A 20,334-nucleotide genomic window follows, 5' to 3' on the forward strand; every position below is an offset into this window, starting at 1 on the left:
ATAAGTTAGGCGAGGAACAAAGGGGAAGGGAGCCTGGATGCTGGGTTCAGTATGGGAATTTGTATGTGCATCTACCCAAGGCAGACAAACCACTGTTGAGCAGACTGGATGGGCAATTTAAGACTATCTGTGATCATTTACTATGTAATTATGTTTAAGTTATTCTATTGCCTACTGATTCTCCATATTGCTATTGACTGAATAGATGCTGCTCCACACGGCAGCCATAGTAGGTATTTCCTATGAGCATTCCACACAAACTATAAGATGCTTCTATTACTGAGCAATATCTGTTATTTTAGAGGTGACATTCCAAAAACAGGCACTCTATATTCAGATATTTTAAGTATAGTATATAATTTTCCAAATTATAGTATGGAAAAATCTAAATGCAAAAGCCCATTAAGGAAGGTACCCACCTTAGCTACTGCACATCGTACTGCCATAGATCTGTCTGTCAGAAGAGAGCGTGCATTCTTGTAGATATCTCGATGACAGGAAGCAGCAGCACCTCCTAAACCACTCAGAACTTTTTGCAAGCTCATTAAGATCTCACTGCGGCCCTGAGACTGTGCATGGATAAAAAGAAAGACTAAGGCATTCTAAAATTACCAACTTTTCACACATGTAACAGCATCATGACATTTTGACAGAGCTGCTATCCCTCAACAGAAGTATGTAAACTCTACTATCCAAAAGTAACAACAAAATCAAAGTGAACTGTTTCTACACTGACCCTGAAGTGGAAATCTCAACTGTTACCAGTGGCATAATAAATCCTGACATTAGAATTTATACATTCAAATATATTCAGAGTAACGTACAAAACTCAGAATATAGTGCCTCTTGCACTGAATGTTTATTTGTCTGGTAGTATGTTAGAAATGTACTATCCCATTGTCCTTTCTTGCATTTCACTGCCTGATGATGAACAATTGATGGTCCCTTTGTCAAGACTTGAATGTAACCATAAGTGCATTCAGTGGCTGCCTTAGAAAAACAGTGAACTTGTCATCAGTGTATAAGAGACTGAAGTCTAATGTTTAAATACCCATGTTGTTTTAATCATTCTCATAACAAATGTGACTGTTTGCCTGTGTTAAATTGACTGTAGTTCTGAGGAGAAGGGATAGTCTCTTACATGTCTGTGTACAGTGCTGCATATGTCTAGTAACAATATAAAATAAATAGCAGTAAAAGTATAATAGTGTCTCACTTACCTGACATATCTTGGTGACATTACTGAACTGTCACCAAGATGCATGTGGGTTTCTCTGTTTCCTGGCATCAAGTTTAGTTAAAAGGCAGCAGTACCAGGTAAGATTCTTGGGCACATTAAAGTTTTAAACTCTTTTTTACTGTTTCCTCTTGTGAAACATGCATTCTATATAATTCTGTACTATTCGACTATTTGATTATCCAACCTATCAGTCCCATTTACGTTCGATAATCGAGAATCTACTGTAGTTGATTGGAAAATAATCAGAAGTAGCAATTTATTGAATGGGGAACCTTTAAAGAGGGAAGGGTGTACAACTGATATGGTTGATACATTAGAATCACAAATGGTCTCTATATCTCAAAATGTACAAATTGTATTTAGTGAGACAACTGAAACCCATGATTCCACCTAATGTACTGCCCTCTGAAATGCAATCTCCTAATACCATGGATTATTGAACGACCTTATAGATTCATCTGCTTAAGAAGGTAATCGAAAAATGCCTCACCTGATAATTTTCTTTCCTTTAGTGGCAGCAGATGAATCTAGAGACCTGTGAGTTGTGTCCATCTATCAATTTGCACTGTGCATATAGGACTGGATGCTGCCTGTTCAGTTAGTATACCTCGTAACAAAGCAAAGGATCTAATGCACTCCTTCCTCACAGACATGCCTCCTATGCATCAGACTCAAACTGAAAATCTAAAGAAGAAGAAGAAACACAAAACAGGCAAACCCCTCGCACTATGCAGCAAAACTCAGGACAGAAACCTTCTACCAAGATAAGGTACAAGCAGAAAGAATAGGGTGGAAGTCTTGAATTATCTGCTGTGACTAAAGGAAAGAAAATTATCAGGTAAGACATAATTTTTTGTTCCTTAGCGTCAGCAGCAGATGAATCCATAGATCTGTGGGATGTAGCAAGGCAGTATCTAAACAGGGTGGGCAGAAGTAAGACTGACAGTAATCACCACAGACCCAAAAGCAGAATCCGTCCAGGCTGAAACGTGACAAAAGTGTGCATGGATGACCAGGTAGCTGCCCCACAAATCTCATCCAGATTCCCCACCTGAGTCTCCGTCCAAAAAGACACCAAAGCACACGCACAATGTGCTTTCAGCTGTCCCGGAGAGAAACGACCATCCAAAACAGACTGCTGAAATGGCCTCCTGTAACCACCGAGCGATAGCAGACTTGGAAGCAGCCTCTCCTTTCCAAGGACCGACGAAAGTCATTAGTAATCTCTAACAGAGCAGGGCATAATGCACATCCAAAAAACCATAATGGTGAAAATCCTTCGGATATTGATCCGTCCAAAAGGAAGGCAGAAACAAAGGCTGATTAAGATGAAAGGAGGAAACCACCTTTGGGAAGAACGAAGGAACAGTCTGAACCGTCACTCCTGCTTCCGAAAAACGGAAGAAGTGGTCTACAATATATCACTTGAAGCTCCGAAACTCTGCGGGCTAACAAAATGGCTAAAAAAACCGAAAAAATTCCTTAAGTGGGATATCCTTCACTGTGGCCGAGTGCAGCAGCTCAAAAGGAGATGCCTGATGCACCCACAAAACAAGATTCAGATTCCAATTCAGATAAGGTCAGATAAGCAGGGGGCTAAGATGAGTTATCCCCTTAAGGAAACATACCACATCAGGATGAGAAGCAAGAGGAGGTCAGCAATGCAACCACGATAACAGGCTAGAGCAGTGACCTGCACCTTCAGTGAGCTGGCCGCTCAGAACCAGGCTTTAAAGTGTGCAAAGTTAGTTGCCCAATTTATATGTATTTATTACATTTATAACACACTTATCACCTAAGCGGGGAACAAGCAAACATACATACATAAAATAAACCAACATTCATGATACCTGTTAACATCCCATCTTTAAAAATCACTGCATCATTAAATCACAAATAAGCCTGAACAAATAAATAAGTTTTCAGTTTTTTCTTAAAATCAGATATGGATGATGTACTGATAACTTATTCCAAAAACATGGACCTGCTATGGAAAAAGATCCTTCAGATGTTACAACATAATGTACCTTAGAAAAAGAGGGTTGCACCAACTGTCTAGTTCCTGTTGACCCCAATAAATGATCTGACTGATAACTTTTAAGAATTCATTTAAAGAAGTCAGGAGACAAGTCTTTCAAAGTTTTAAAAATCAGCATCAATATTTTGTATTTGATACTTTAATCGGAAGTCAATGCAAAGACTTAATTGAAAGAGACATGTTCAGCTCTCTAAAGCCCAACAATTAAATGAACCGCAGCATTCTGTACCATCTGAAGAGCCTTCAGACATGTCTGTGGTAAACTAAGATACAAACTATTACAACAGTCTCAATAATACAACAGCTTGTACAACTGCTCTAAAATCAGCTTTTGGACTCATCAGTTTTATCTTATTTAAAATGTATAAATAATAACAACAACAACTCTTCACAACCTTTGCCGCTTGAGACTTAAAATCCAGCTGATTATCTACAATTACAATCAAACTAACAATTTGCTGTTTTAAGAGAATGGTCTGACTCTGTAACTGAACCAAGAAAATATCTTCTTTAATATTTCTTTCCACAAGCATTATTTTTCAGTTTCTTTTCAAATTTAATGTTAATCTGTTCTCATTCATCCACATTAGAATAACATCCAATGTCCAAATTTCAAATGTCCAGTCACAAAACTATTATCCACAGAAATGTTTTTTTTGCATATCATCATATAATTGAAATTCAACATCTAAAGATCTTAATACATCACTTAATGGTCTCATGTACAGCTGTGGAATGCTCTACCTACAGACCTGAAAGCTACTGACGAAATAATTAACTTCCGCAAATCCCTGAAGACTCATCTCTTCCAAAAGGCCTACAAGGAAAATACATAGCCTACAAAACTACTTCAACAATCTACACAGTTACCGCAGTTCATCTCTAACCTACCTAACACTTTCCGTCTATCCTCCCTTATCTAATCTTTAAACAGTAATAACTGTACTTGTTATCATGAAATGACTATGCCTATCTTCTCTTACCATAAACTACAAAACCAAAGACTTAAACTCAATGCCTGCAAATAGCAGTACCTTTTACTTCCTTTATTTATTCTTTGTATATATGCAAATTTTTTATACTCTTAAAGAGAACCCTCAGGAGACACCACTTATAAAGGCAATATCATTGATTGTTTTGCCTAGTGGCATAGCATCTCTTCATAGGGCTCTCTCTTAATTGTGAATTTTTTAAGGTGCTATTGAAAACACACATGAGTACTCAAACTAAATGTGCTCAATGAATAATAAACAAAACTTCTCTTACCAACATTCAAACTATAAGAATTGTACCTGTTATCACGAAATGATTATGTCATAACCACACTCTGTAAGCCACTTTGAGCCTGCAAATAGGTGGGAAAATGTGGGATACAAATGCAATAAATAAATAAATAAAATAAATAAACTGAAGAGCATGGCAGAAAATTTAGAACACTGGAGGACTCCCATTTCTAACAAATTAACACATGATACAAGATCGTTCTCTCTTACTACCATCCTATGATTTTGTAGGTAGGATACAAACCATCAATCACTTTACCCCTCAAACTCAATTTCCAGAGGCATTCCAACAAAATTTCATGAGTGATTCAGTGTTATGTCCTTCCCTAAAACCATACCGATTCTCATCTAATATTTCAGAAGATTTTACAAAGGTCAAAAGCTGTTGCAAAACAATCTTCTCAATTATTTTAGCCAATGCAGGTAGTATTGAAATTGGTCTATAATCTGGTATACTGTTAGAATCCAGGTTTTCCTTTCTTTAACAAAGGTTTAACAGTCACTATTTTCAATTGATCTAGCAAAACATCCTCACTGATGGGCTTATTCCCCAACACTGTCACCTTTGTTCCAAGCTCATCACGCTGTCTACACACTACTACAGAAGAGAAGCACTCAAACTGTCCTAGTAGGTGTTAACTTCTGCATCTCAGATGAAGTTTCCTTGGCATCTAAGTTTCAAATTTCTCCCAAATGTACTGATCAGGAGGCATATCCTCAGACTTCTTTTTCTCATGTATTAAATCTAGATGTTGAAATACTAACGAGCCTTTTTACTAAAAAAAAAAAAAGTCTGTAAATATATTGGCTGATAACATCTCACACCCATTATTGCCTTTTATAAGAAACTGATCAAGTCATTAATTTTAGATTTGAAAATTTCATTTTGAACCAAATCACAGGTCTCTAAATATTCCTGAAGGCCTGTTCCAGAGCCCTCAATATTCCCCTACAGTATTTTGTGGAATCTTAGTGTTCATTCTCCAGAGAGCTTCTGCTTAATGGCTGTTGGTTGTATGGACACATTCCTTGAGCATCGGGGAGACTTTATGATTGCCAGAACCGCTAAGAAAAGTAAAGATTGGCTGAAGCAGATGGGTGACAAATTGGCAGATCTCACTCCCAGAGCGACTGCTCAGTTCACTGAGACCGTGTTGTCTGACCTGTGCCAGGCGGTGGAGTAGGCTTTGGGTCCGTGCCTAACATCTGTCTACCCAAATTACTCATCATGATGTGCTTCTCACAGAAACGAATTGTCGTACTTCAGAGCTTGAAAAATGTGTCTCTGGAGTCAAAATCGATGCACACACTATGTCAGCTGGCATTAAGACGTTTCAAGATATGGTTTACTCCCACACAGAAAATACTGAAGATTTAGAAAATCAATCCTGTTGTGGGAACCTTCGTTTCCTGGGCATACCAGAAACTGGGCCAGAATTGCATTTACTTACAGAAGTAGAAAGCTGGCTAGAAAAAGAACTTTCTTTACCCTAGGGGTTGGGCCCAGCCTGCTTGGAATGGGTGCACGGTATAGGTCGGAAGAGGCCAGGTGACGTTAGGCCATGAATGGACATTGTTAAATTTTATAATTACTTACACAAGGCCGAGACTTTAAAGCAGTATAAGCAACACCGTGAAACGCTAACTTATGATGGCATGCCTGTAAGGGCGTTTCAAGATTACTTAGAGGCATATTTTCAAAGCACTTTGGGAGGCTAAGTTCCATAGGTTTCTATGGAACTTTGGGAGGCTAAGTGCTTTGAAAATGAGCCTCTTGGTAGCCTTATTGGACAAACGTAAACCGTTCCAACCCATGTGTACCATCCTTTCTGAGTATAAAGGTGTATTTTTATCACTTTTATGTTTTATATCCAGCCATCCTAAAAATTATCAAGAGGGTACATGGCACGTGTATGCTTCATCTACTGAGGAACGTGACTTATTAACACCAAGGTTCTGCCGAACGTGCCAACTACCTGAGGCCCACTTTAGCACTGTTGTGTCTTTTAGGTTTGGTTCTTGTTCTCTTTCCCTTCTGCTCTGGCACCTACCTTCATGAGCCTGCAACATTCTATCTACACAAACCGAGTTTCATCGGAACTCTTGGGATTCCTATACTTAACTGTTATATTTTTCCATAGTTGGGGTGTGAGGGCCGCGTACTGTGTCAGTAGCGTGATCTCACCATCCTCTGCGCAATTTTTAGTTGTATAAGAGTTTAAATGACTCAGATTCTATGAAGAGGGAAGATGGAGACTTTGGTGGGGGTTTGGGGTAGGGAGGGAAAGTGTGTTGGGGTTTTTTGGTGGTTTTTTGTGGGCAACTGGTTCCATCATTATTCTTTTGCTGGTATTTGAGGTGAAGTGGTCCAGTGCAGCTCAACTGTCTCTTGCAACGTTGTTAGTGTCGGAAGTGTCCCTGAGTGAGGGTTGGGCACTTGGGGACGTTGTAGATTCTGTTCTTTTTGTCAACTGTATTTCTACCATGCATAATTGTGACTCCTAAACAAGGTGTTCATATCCTCTCTTGGAAAGTGGCAAGTACCTCCTCTCCAGTTAAGCATTCAAAAATTTTTAAACTCTTTTGAACCATCAAAATGCTGATATTGTGTGCCCCGAAGGGACTAAGTTGTTAGATGTTGAGCATCAAAAGCTTGGCCTGGGATGCGTGGGAGAGATTTTCTACTCTTCCTCCATTTACATGAGAGTTGGAGTTGCAGTTCTTATTACCAGAGATGTCTACGGCTGCTATATCATGTTAAAAATTTGTTTGAAGAAGTTTCAATTTTATCTTCTAGCTGTTTAAACACCTGTGTATAAGCATGCTTTTTTCCAGAAATTAGTACGGTTAGGTATGAAGGATTTGTCTCTTCCCCTGCTACTGGCAGGAGACCTGAATCAAGTGTAGGACACCACATAAGATAGACCATGGCACTGGCTTGAGAGTGGGAGTGGCCTGGGGCCTGACTTTCCTGTGTTCTTCTTTAGGTCTGGTTGTCAGCTCCTGCACCCTGCCGACTGTGACTACATTCACATCTCCAAGACTCATGAGACCTTGTCCCGGTTTGATTATATTTTAAATGTCAACCACTGCTTTTGCACAGGTTTAGAGCGCTGAGATTGGCCCTACAATGGTCTCTGACCATTTGATGATCTAGGTGGATCGGGATGTGGGAATCTTCTCTGTCACCACTTTTGTGAAGAGGGACCACATACGCTCTTCTCCAATTCCAAAAAATCCCGTCTCCAAGGATTTATTAAACAAATCTTTAAGAGGACCTGTCAGAACGTCTCCGAGCTCCTTCAATATCCCGGGATGGATCTCATCTGGTCCCATGGCTTTGTCCACCTTTAGATTTTCAAGCTGTTCATAAACACTTTCTTCCGTGGACAGTGCTATATCTACTCCATTCTCATATGTACCTTTGCCAGTCAATTGTGGTCCTTCTCCAGGATTTTTTTCCATGAACACAGAAGTATTTATTTAGCATGTTTGCTTTTTCCTCATCATTCTCCACATAGAAGTTCACGGCATCTTTCAGTCTCACAATTCTACTTTTAGTCTTCCTCCTTTCACTAATATAACTGAAAAAAATTCTTGTCACGGCATCTTTCAGTCTCACAATTCTACTTTTAGTCTTCCTCCTTTCACTAATATAACTGAAAAAAATTCTTGTCGCCTCTCCTCACATTTCTAGCCATTTGTTTTTCCATTTTTGTGCTTTCGCCAGACATCTCTCTCTCTCTTGGCCTCTTTCAGTTTCATTCGGAATTCCTCGGCTGAGGTGCAGGTGTTGGATTTTGCCGATATCAATTTGATATTACCCTGCCCACAAGCATCCTTGTTGAGACTCTTGAGCATGGTGGATGAATTCCATTTTTTGGGGGGGGAGGAGGCTTTATGCTAAAAGTGCAAAGATCTGTGGTTCTCCCCCTTCAAAATTCTATACGGACAGATTGGGAGGGTCTTTTACCCTTTATCTGGGCCACAGCTTCTATTCAGTACTTGGGCATGCTGATTCCAAAAGATCTCTTTCAGCTTTACCCTAAAAATATACAACCCCTATTGACTACGACTAAGAATAAGTTACAGTTGTGGAAATCTTACCCATTATCTTTGCTTGGCAGAGTGGCGCTTTATAACATGATGTTACTCTGGAAGTGGCTTTACACTTTCCAAGTTTTGTCACTAGTTATTTTACAGGGTTCATAACCACTGTCTTTCTAAACCCCATTTACTAAGCTGTGCTTGCAGCTCCCGCGCGGCATTACCAACCCAGCCCATTCCAAGTGGGACCAATGGTCTATCTAGCCCAGTATCCCTGCTTTAAACAGTGGCCAATCCAGGTCACAAGTACCTGGCAGAAACCCAATCAGTAGCATCATTCCATGGTACACCAGTCTTTGATATAGAATAAATACTCATGGCTAAAGTTTACACTAGTACTCTATAAATAGCAGTTCCACAAAGAACTGCAGTTAAAGAATTCACGAGGGGGTGGGATAAGATAGGGATGGGGTAAAGGGGTGAGGAGAAAAATGTTAAAACTGTTGATGGCGAGCCCAATATATGGCGCGCATTAAGTTGAGATGTGTTTCATTTGGTGTAAACTGAGTTTGTCGGTTGTATTAATGATTGTGTCATCAATAAAAATTGTTGAAAAACATAAAGAATTCATGAGAAGTGCACATTATCCGGACGTTTAAATTTCAGCACCATTTATTGAATTTACCTCTTAATGAGGATCAGTTAGTTTTTGGTAGACCTGAAGAGAAATTTTCATGCTTTTGTTAATAGCCAATTTTTTTTGAGTCATCTGTTTTTAAGATTATGCAGTGAAGGAGAACAAAGCAAAAAGAAATCATAATGTGGGCTTACTGCTAAAATGATTTAAACACTTCTGTACTTTTTTTTCTGAATCATGTATAGTCGGGTTTCATATATCCTATCAAAAATGGACTTAACATTAAAAAATAAAGAAGATATGCCCAAATACGGAGAAAATATAAACTTATTTACTGACACGTCAGAGTCCAAAAGCTAGTCAAGAAATGTATCAATTATATTTGGAGGGGTTAATTTTAATTTCAAGTGGACCAACATGGTAAATATACTTTTTGATCCAAGCAAAACAATGAAATGGTGTTTTTAAAAAGTAACTTTACACCTGTACATTAAGAGACGTATTTTCAAAGCACTTAGACTTACAAAGTTCTATAGTAACCTATGCAACTTTGTGAGGCTAAGTGCTTTGAAAATACGCCTCAAAGTAACTTTGTAAGTCTAAGTGCTTTGAAAATGAGCCCCATAGAGGCATATTTTCAAAGCACTTTGGGAGGCTAAGTTCCATAGGTTTCTATGGAACTTTGGGAGGCTAAGTGCTTTGAAAATGAGCCCGATAGTATCATATGGAAATTTGTAAGTCTAAGTGCTTTAAAAATGAGACCAAAGTTACAAAGGGGCTCATTTCATAGTACTTACACTTACAAAAGTTCCATAAGTTACTATGCAACTTTGTAAGCCTAAGTGCTTTGAAAATACATCTAACAGTAAGATATGGAACTTTGTAAGTCTAAGTGCTTTGAAAATATAATGACACTGCTTTTGCACCTTTATTTTTTTTGGTTCAGAAAGCATATGCAAAAAATGGAGCTTATGATTATATTCATGGGATACAGAACATACCTTAATCAATCCTCAGAGTTATAAGATTGCCCTTACAGCAAAGCTTTAGTGATAGGCAAACCTTTGAAATGTTTGAGGATTTTTGGTTTGCTTTTTGCAAAAAAAACCCAAACACAACACATGCTCTTTTCAGCTTTTAGATGAAAAGATAAACTGAACATTTATAAGAGTCATAATGCTACTTACCTCTGCACTTTTTAGAGACTTTAAGAGATTATTAACAGTTTCAGGGAACGAGCTCCCCAACATCCTGCCCATCTTTTCATAAAATGCTCCAACACACACAACTGCAGCCCTAAAACCAAAACCATAAGATGTTTTTATCAAAACTTTGCAGAACTAACCTTAAAAATCAATTAACATTCTCAAACCATGCAATAAATATTACATCTGACTTTTAAATCCCTTATTCTAATGCACTTACAAAAAGGTATTTTATTAGAATTGAATTATTATGAGACTAGGAAAAAAGGCCCGTTTCTGAAACGAATGAAACGGGCGCTAGGAAGGTGTTTCCTCAGAGTGTGTATGACTGAAAGAGTGTGTGTGAGAGTGAGTGTATGAGAGAGAGAGAGAGAGAGAGAGAGAGAGAGAGAGAGAGAGAGAGAGAGAGTGAATTTGCGAGTGTGTGTGACATTGAGAGAGTGAGACTGGTTGCGTGTGTGTGATAATGAGAGTGTGTGTGTGTGGGGGAGGGGGGGTCCCCTCCTCCCCTCACACCCTCGCAGTTCCAGTGTGGTCGATCCGTCCGAGTTCCAGGGTTGTCGTCACTCCCCACGTCCCCCCCCCCTCTTCCATGGTGGTCCCTACCTCCCAGTTCCAAGTTAGGTCCCTCCGTACCTCCCAGGTCCCCCACTCCCTACCTGCAGGTTGCAGCTCCCTCCCTCCCTCTGAGTTTGATGCTCCCCCCTCCCTCCTTGTTTCGGGGTCCCTCCCTTCGTCGCAGTTGGAGGGTGCTCTCTCCCTCGCAGTTCCAGAGTGCTCCCTGACTTGTCTTCCTTTTCTCCTACGTTGCCCTCCCATGCAGCATCTGTCCCCACCAACGCAATGTCCACCATCACTCCGGGTGTTCCGATCCATGGCCCTCCCTCCGAGTTCTCCTGTCGCCCCTGCCCCCTGAGATCGCCGTTCACGGCCCCCTCCCCGCGTCTTACCTCCGTTAGAAAGTGCTGCACGCAGCAGGCCAGGCCATCCATGCCCCTCCCCCTGAGCTCTGCAGTCGCCCCAGCCCCCGAGATCGTCGGTCACCGGTTCTCCCCCCCTTCCTCCCTCTCCGGGTTTTACCTCCGTTGAGTCCGTTTGAAAGTGCTGCAAGCAGCAGGCAAGCCCAGCAGTTCGCTTCCTTTCGGATCTTCTTCCCTCCTTGTGTCCCGCCCTCTTTTAACGTCATGTCTGGAAGGATGGGACACAGGGAGGGAAGAAGACCCGAAGAGAAGCGATGTGCTGTACTGCTGCATTGGTGAGGTATTGCCTGTGTTAGTTCAATGGAGGGGGCGTGGGTTGTTGTTGGAAAGGGGGGGGGGGGGGCGGGTGTAGCGGCAAAGTTGTGGGCGGTGCGGTGACCTGAGTGGGGGAGCGAGCGACCTGGGGTGGTGGGTAGCAGCCAGAGGCTTTGGGGGAGGTTTTCCGCTGGAAAGGGTGTTGTCCACAGGGTTGCGCCGAGCACGTCTTCGCCACTCCCCGTGTCCTGCCGGCTCCTTGGCCCCACCTCCGTGAAGGGGAGCATCAGCCATGCTCGGTGGGCAATGCTCGGAGAGCACACTGGTGTCCATGATTGTTACGGCACCCATCATGGCGGCGGCGGTGCGTTGCTTTTGCCACTGCAGGTGTTTGGAGTGCCAGGCATTGTGGCAGCGCACGGGAACTGTTGCCATGCGTCCGATGCCCCGGATTCGGCACTTGCGTCCTGGCTTCACCTCCTCATGACTATTTCGTTCCGTACGTCATTTCTGTGGTGACGTCATCACGGCCGACGCGAGGGCGTGGCCAAGAGACATGGTGAGTAGAGAGGCTTCACCACCATGAAATTACAAACCCTGAATGGAAGTGGCAGGAGCTTGGGGCCTGAATAGAACATTCAGGTAGCGAATTATGTCCGGAAGGGGCGTGGCTATGGGCGTGGCTGAGGGTGGTTGTATGAGTGGGGGTGAGAGGTGCTGACGGGCTACACCAGTACAGGGCTTCAGTGTTTCCCTGCCACACTGTGAGCTTCAGAATTGGAGGTGAGAATCTTGGAGGTGAGAATTATTAATGTAGATGGTTGTATGGCAGATGTCCAAGTACAGCAGGGTGTAAGCATATCTAGGACATACAACTGCACTAATTATAAGGAACTGCCTAGTGGTAGGCAGCAGGGCGTATGGGTACATAGCATGTAAATGTGAACAACCTCTTATAGATTGCCAACTGATAGAAAAGTACACACCAAACTTTGATAACATGTCCTTTGCCAGTGAGCGTGCACATAAGCAGAGTTTGGACAGAGCGAGTGACACATACATGTACATACGTAAGTTATAGAATACTAATTTACACACATTCACAAGTGCATCTATTCACAGGCACTTGCATCAGCTATAGGGCTGGTATAAGTGGTCACTCCTACATTTATGCATATTGTCTGCTACTTGTGCTAGTATTCTACAAAGAACTGAGAATTCAGGAGAAATGAGCTTGGAGACATACAATCAGTGGGGTCAAATTGGTCGGACAGATGAGACTATTTCTTAATTCTATAGAAGTTGCCAAAATATGCACATGCAAATTTGGTCACATGCCCAATTTGCAAGCGTAATTAACTGAACATGCCAATTAGTGCTTTTTAACAAGCAATTATTGGCACTAATTAGATTTAATTGGAACTTATGTGCCTAAATTTTACACACGAGTAAAAAGAGGAAGACCGAAACAGAAGGGTCATGGGTGCAATGGGGGCGGTTCCTAGCATTTACACACATTGTTATAGAATAACTAGTAAAAAAGGCCCGTTTCCGAAACAGATGAAATGGGCGCTAGCAAGGTAATCCCTCCCCCTCGGCACATCACCGAAGCCTCTCCCCCTGGCGCACATCACCCAAGCCCCTACCCCCCCACTTGGACACATAAACCCCCTCGCCACCCGCAGCCGCCAATACTAACGCTGTCCGGCCGCTGCAGCTTCTTCTGTTCAGCAGCAGCGGCCTGGACAAAAAGAAAAAAGCTAAAAAACATTTCAAACCTCAAACAGTGCTGCGTAGAGACAGCCAGCTGGCATTGGCTGTCGTCTCTGCAGCCGCTTCTCCTCTCCCCTGCACGTCAATGCCCCTGGAGGAAGACCCCGGAGGAGCGCAGCGACGTCATAGGGGAGAGGAGGAGTGATTGCAGAGACGACAGCCAATGCCATCTGGCTGACTACGGAGCACTGTTTGAGGTTTGAAATGTTTTTTAGCTTTTTTCTTTTTGTCCAGGCCGCTGCTGCTCAACAGGAGAAGCAGCAGCGGCTGGACAGCGTTAGTATTGGCGGCTGCAGGTGGCGAGGGGGTTGGTGTGGCGGGGCGGGGGAGGTATGGGCTTGTGTGATTCGCCGAGGGGTGGGGGCACTGAAAGCTGTTTTGTAGGCAGGGGTGTTGATGTTCGTCGGGTGGGGGGGTGGTTTGGTGATGCGGCGAGGGGGGGGGGTGTCTGTTGCCCTGCTCCCTGCCACTTGCTCCGAAGTGGCAGGGAGCAGCGCACTGACAGCTGATTCCCAGGCAGGGGGAGGAGTAGGGAAACACGCTCTGCTCCTCTCCTTCCCTTGGAATCAGCTGTCACTGACGTCAGTGCGTTCTAGCTTGCCTAGCAGACCACCTCCAAGGGAGCCACGGTCCCAGGCAGGTTAGAACGTTGGAGGTGTGTATTATTATATAGGATGGGGATACACAACTAATTTAGATATACACATTTGCGCCACGAGTCTCAGGTGTAAGTGCTATTCTATAAATCATGCCTAATTTTAAGCACGGCTTAAAGAATAATGTTTTTTTCAGCACTACTTTTTTAGGCGCCATATACAGAATCTAGCCCTATATGCACTAGGCTGTTTAACCTGTTCAGTCTGACAGCATACTGTGGTGGTGGTGTTGATTAAAAGCATTTTGGAGGATGCTAGAATTCTGGGATTTCCAGGTTATACCTCGCTCCTTTGTATAGGTCAAAGGGACCAAAAATGATTTAAAAAGAAATTAGTAAAGTTGACATATAAGTTACTCCTTTATGTTTAACTGGTACTTGATATACTGCATTTTCTGAGGAGATCAAAACAGTTTACAATTACAATAATAATAATAATATAGCAAAGAAAAGAACTCCATTTTAGGATAGGAAAGACACATTCAACAAGTGATTCAAGCATACAATAAAAGCGCTACAGTTAAATTTATAAGTAGTAAAACTGTGCTTGCACTACATTACAGGGGGAACAACGAAGTGCTCAATCCAGAGGACAACTGAAAGCCAGTTGAAAGTCATAAGTCTTCAATAGGGTTTTAAAACATGGGAGGAAGAGCTCATTTCTAAGTTCTGAGGACAGATTATTCCACAGAGAAGGTACTAAAAAATAAAAGACTACTTTCCTAGTAGATTCATGATGCACAACCCTAGGAGAGGGTAGGACTAGACAATTGGAATCTAAAGATCACAAAAGATAAATACGAAGGTTTACTTTATGAGTAAGGAGGACGACCTTGAACTGTATTCGATATTTTACTGTAAGCCAATGAAGTTGTTTCAAAAAGGGGGTGATGTGGTCGAATTTCTTTACTTTACAGAGAAGCCTAGCAGCAGTACTGTGTAAGGTTTGTAGACGGCAATAAGGAAATAAGGAAAGTCATTATAGATCACACTGCAGGAATCTAGTCATGATATAACATATGCATGGACCAAAGTTTGAAGGGAGGTGGAGTCAACATAATGGGAAATAGAACAGACACAACAGAGCCAAAAGAATCCATGTGAAATCTGTTTGTTAAAAGAGAGATTAGTGTCAATAATGATACCAAGGTATCTAACAGAATCAACTGATGGGATTGAGAAACCAAATAGGAAAGGAACAAGTGAAAGCTTAGACTGAGTGCCAGTGATCCAACAAGTAGTGGTCTTTGCAGGATCAAGAACAAGCTTGTGTGATGGAAACTGAGAAAAGCACTGTTTGAAGTGGAGTTAAATCTGGAGCTAAACCTGATGTGGGGAAAATAATAAAGGATATCTTCAGCATAAATGCAGAAATGAAGATTGAAGTCTTGCAATAATGTTGCTAGGGGGCTAATGAAGATATTAAATAGCAATGTTGATAAGATGGAATCTCGTGGCACTCCATAGTGTGAAGGGATATCAGGTGACACAGATATTGATGTATGAATAGAATAGGAGCGGTCAGTTAAGAACTATGTGAACCAAGCGAGTAGTATTCCATCAATCCCTATATCTTGAAGATATGCAAGAAGAAAAGTTTGGTCAACAATATCAAAGGCTGCAGAAAGATCTAAAAACTCTAAAAGAGTAATGTTACCCCTATCCATGATAGAATGAAGATCACAAACCAGTGCTGTGATAGTGTCACGGTTGTGACTGTATCCCATGCCTACACTCACCTTGCCTCCTGGTGACTGGGCCCTATGGCTGCTGTAGACTGTCTTCTCCTGTTTCCCAAACATGTTCCAGAATCCGGTTCCAGCCAAGCCAAGCTCATTCTAGTCCTATTCTGATGTTCCAGCATTCCAGACTTACTTGTGACCTCATCTGTAATTGCTTTTATTAAGCACCTGGGAACTTTCAGGCTTGCCTTTGCAACAGAGATCTTCAGATGAGTTTTCGTCTGTGTGTGTTTGTTGCAGTTCCAGCCCTGCTAGTTCTTGTTTTGTCAGTCTGCAACGTCTACTCCAAACCCCCTGCTTGTTCCAGCCCTGCAAGCCTTCAGCTTCAGTTCTAATCCTGCTTGTGTTTGCCCTGTTTGTCTTCTGCTCCAGTTCCTCCACTGTCCTGTCTTTCAGCTTCCATTCCAGCTCTGCCTGAATCCTGTTCCAGCCAAGCCTGTTTGAGAATCCTGAATCCTGTTTCAGCCAAGCCTGTTTGAGAATCCTGAATCCTGTTCCTGCCTTGTTAATTGTCTTGTTTCCAGTCAAGCCAAGCCCGTTCCAGAATCCAGGTCCAGCCAAGCCTGTTTGAGAATCCTGAATCCTGTTTCAGCCAAGCCTGTTTGAGAATCCTGAATCCTGTTTCAGCCAAGCCTGTTTGAGAATCCTGAATCCTGTTCCTGCCTTGTTTATTGTCTTGCTTCCAGTCAAGCCAAGCCCGTTCCAGAATCCAGGTCCAGCCAAGCCTAGCCCGTTCCAGAATCCAGGTCCAGCCAAGCCTGTTTGAGAATCCTGAATCCTGTTCCTGCCTTGTTTATTGTCTTGCTTCCAAGTCAAGCCAAGCCCGTTCCAGAATCCAGATCCAGCCAAGCCTGTTTGAGAATCCTATCTACAGCTTCAGCTCCACACCGGTAGTTCCAGGCCTGCTTATTCCAGCCCTGCTCACCTACAGCTTCAGTTCCTATCCTGCTAGTTCCGGTCCTGCTTGTACCAGCCTGTCTGTGTTCAGCCTCGCCTGCTGCTGCCGATCACTGGCAGTGGACCAAGGGCTCACTACTCCAGACTCCATGACAGTCAGTGACAGATAGTAGTTTCAGTACTATGGTGAGTTCTAAAGCCCTTTTGTCTAGGGTGGAGGATAGATAATTGATCAATTCTCTGAGAAAGCTGGTCAAAAACTACCTTTTCAGTAATTTTGTAAACTGGCCTATACTTGTACGGGACAGATGGGTCTAAGGAGGGACCTTTGACTTTCCAAACTGAGGGAACACCACCTGAAGTTAAACTTAAGGACAGAAAGTGAAGCAGAAGTGAGGTAAGACTGTGATAGTTCTGTTTTAACCAATTGGAGGGAGAGGGTCCAAGAAACAAGTGGTTAACCGCATGTGTTTGATGGTATTTTCTGGAGTGAGAAGGAATAATGAAAGAATTCCATTTAGAAGGTATTACAATGTGAGAGGGATGGGGAGCGATATCTGCTGGAGTTTGGGGACGAGGTTTTCATAGAACATGGTAAAGATTTACGAAGTGTGGAGGGGGATTTTCGATATGACGTCTACGTCTGACTTTGGACGTTTTTTTGCAAAAAACAACAGAGCCTGAAAGACACCACAAAGCAGCAAATTATGCATAGATGCTTCAGCAAATTAAAGCACAGTAACAGAGATGGCACCAGTAATTCGAATCTCACTCCAAAACATCTGAATAGCAATTGCTAAGATATAAATAGTACTAAAACTGCTGTAAAGTGCTTGGTTAGTACCATATAAATAAGTAATAATTTTGTTACCACTACCAGTATTCAATTTATCCTGTAAATGCAATAGTAAAGAAGGAACGGCTATGAACCAAAGACTATATTATATTATATTTATCATAAGGTCTAAAAAAAAACCCAACAACAAAAAAACCTTACAGGTAAATGAAGTCAGTAAGTAAAAGAAAACTCAAATATGTAAAACAATTCTATCATAGAAATTTATTTTATTCATCATATTCTAAAAATCCTTCAAAGTTCTCAACTTCAGTGTCACTGTGAAACACCTGCAACAGCACACAGACGTGAAACACACACCAGCTGCTCAAAACACTCACTCTCCCACTACCAACAAACAGTCCTGACACACACAGCTGCAGCTCTAAGTACTCACTCTTTCACCACTAGCAAACAGTTGTCACACACACACAGCTGTAACAGAGAGCACAGTGACAAACGAAGTGGACAAACAGAGGAACGAGAGAGACAGAGGATAAGCAATCAAGGAGGTATAATGGGAGGTATGGAGGTTTGGGAACAGTGAGGGAAGGGGACAAGATACAGAGGAAGGGATGGGGTGTGGCTGGGAAGCTAGTAGGTGTGGGCAAACAGTTGAGGAGGTAAGACACAGAGGAAGCAAGGCAGGAAATGTGAGGGTCAAAAGGTTCAGACTGGGACAAACAGACAAAACATACCAAAGCACTCAGCAACCCTCCACTATTTCTCACCAACAACCATTTCCACCTCTTCACTCTCCAACTCAGCAAAATCAGAAATAGGTCTAAAGAGAAGTTGAGTATTACTCTAAACACTTTTAAAACAGGCGTTTTTCTTTCCACTCTTGGGAAGTCGTTTTGCTATCCATTATGGGCAATAAACGTTGATCACGTAACACTGCCCATTAAAAAAGCCCACAAAATGCCCCCCCTCTGGGAACATCATCTTTTCAGTAGCTAGCAGTCTTGGGCATTTTATTTTAATTATATGCTTTAGATATTTTTCTGTGAGAAATACGTATATCTGCCTGTTATGCCATTTTTGTTTTTTCTGTTTCAAAAATGAGCCCCTAAGGGACTTGTCCAAGGACACAGGGAGCAGCAGCAGGATTTCAGCCTGGCTTCTCTGGTTGTCAGCCTGGTGCTCTAACCACTAGGTTATTCCTCCACACCATATAACGGAGTTTCACAAGTTGTTGTAAAATGGCTGCCAGGTGTGAGGTGGCCAAGTCATGGAAGTGCCCAGAGCACCATCATTGGTATGTTTTCATGAGGGACCAGCGGCGTAGGAAGGGGGGGCGGGGCGGTGGGGCGGTCCGCCCTGGACACACGCCGCTGGGGGGGGGGGGGGGGGGGGGTGTCGTCTCCGTTGGTTCCTTGCTCCCTCTGCCCCGGAACAGGTTACTTCCTGTTCCGGGGCAGAGAGAGCAAGGAACCAATGGAGCCGACGCAGCACCCAGCAATGTGAACTCGGGGGCGGATCGGCCCTCCCGCCCGCCCCTCGCTTCTAAACTAAGTAAGATCGCGCTCCGGGGGGGGGGGGGTGCGCAGCGGCGACCCGCACCAGGTGTCAGCCCCCTCGCTACGGCACTGTGAGGGACTAATGTTTGTAACCCAAGTGAAATGACTGTGCAGTGGTGGGGGCTCTAGAATACAAATAAGAAAATTTGTAATGTACATAGTAGGTGGAAGGATGTTGATTAGAGGTCTGAGTGATGAAGAATCTGATCCTGAATGCATGGGCCTCACAGTTCTAGGTCTAGTCCTTGTTAAGAGACTGTGAGATGACAGATGAAGAGATGAGGGGGACAAGAGGGTAAAGGTAAACTACTTCTGTTTCTAATACCTGGTGAGGATTTATTTGCTAAAGTTGAACATTAAAATTTAAAAAAAAGAGAGAGAAAAAGAAGAAAAAGGAAAATAAATGAGTGTTCCCTTTCCTCATGGCTCTAATTATTGTTGTCTATACAGAGTTATCAGAATTAGGAAACACTAACAAAAAAATCAGACTGCCCTAACAGTAGTAACTGCAGAACGAATGACTTAGCTACATACAAATGAACAGAAAGAAAACATTTTCAAATAATGCATAACGCCTACATCTTTTACAGCTGCATAATCTACTTACAGTTTGGTTGGCAAATAGGCAGCAGTGTCATCTTTACTTTTGATGATTTCATTGCACTTGTCAAGAGTCTGAAAGACAGTAAAGGTATCTCCAATACTGTACAGAGTAGCTAGGTTTTTAGACAAAAGTTTTCGTGTAGGAGGGCCAAGGGAGCTACTTATTAGTCCAGTTAGCTGTTCAACCAACTTCTTCTGCTTTTCCTTTACGTCAGTCTGCCAGGAGACAAAAACGTGAAACATCTTATGTTATCTATTTACTTACTTGCCAATATTCAACACATATGTTTCATCAACCTATCATACTACTGCCCATACTTCAGAAATGCATTCATTTTATGCATAAACCCCTGGATTCTATACAGCGCAATTTAAGTTGCATGCTCAAATTCGGTCATAACAAGCCAATCAGCGCCAATAATTGCCAATTAACAAGCAATTGACTAACTGGCATTAATTAGAATTTATTCGCACAACTATCTAAGCATATTCTGTAACGTGATCCACATAAATTCTAACGTATAGTTGAAAAGAGGGCATGGCCATGGGCGTTTCTATAATGTATATGCTGTGATGCATGAGACACCCTCCTGGTCTCCCTGTTGTCTCTTCATATCTTATTGC

The 20,334-nt window shown here is 42.3% G+C and overlaps 1 protein-coding gene across 1 annotated transcript in view; it reads right to left on the reverse strand.

Annotated features, from left to right (window-relative positions):
* The window catches only part of HEATR5B (HEAT repeat containing 5B), a 226,389-nt gene that overhangs the window by 192,760 nt on the left and 13,295 nt on the right, over window positions 1-20,334 (reverse strand). The window contains exons 3-5 of the mRNA XM_030196394.1: window positions 19,715-19,926; window positions 10,433-10,541; window positions 420-569 (exon numbers count right to left, since the gene is read on the reverse strand). Coding sequence (XP_030052254.1) covers window positions 420-569; window positions 10,433-10,541; window positions 19,715-19,926 — 471 coding nt within the window. The remainder of the gene's footprint in view (window positions 1-419; window positions 570-10,432; window positions 10,542-19,714; window positions 19,927-20,334) is intronic.

This window comes from Microcaecilia unicolor, chromosome 3, assembly GCF_901765095.1.
Source record: "Microcaecilia unicolor chromosome 3, aMicUni1.1, whole genome shotgun sequence".
Lineage (NCBI taxonomy): Eukaryota > Metazoa > Chordata > Amphibia > Gymnophiona > Siphonopidae > Microcaecilia > Microcaecilia unicolor.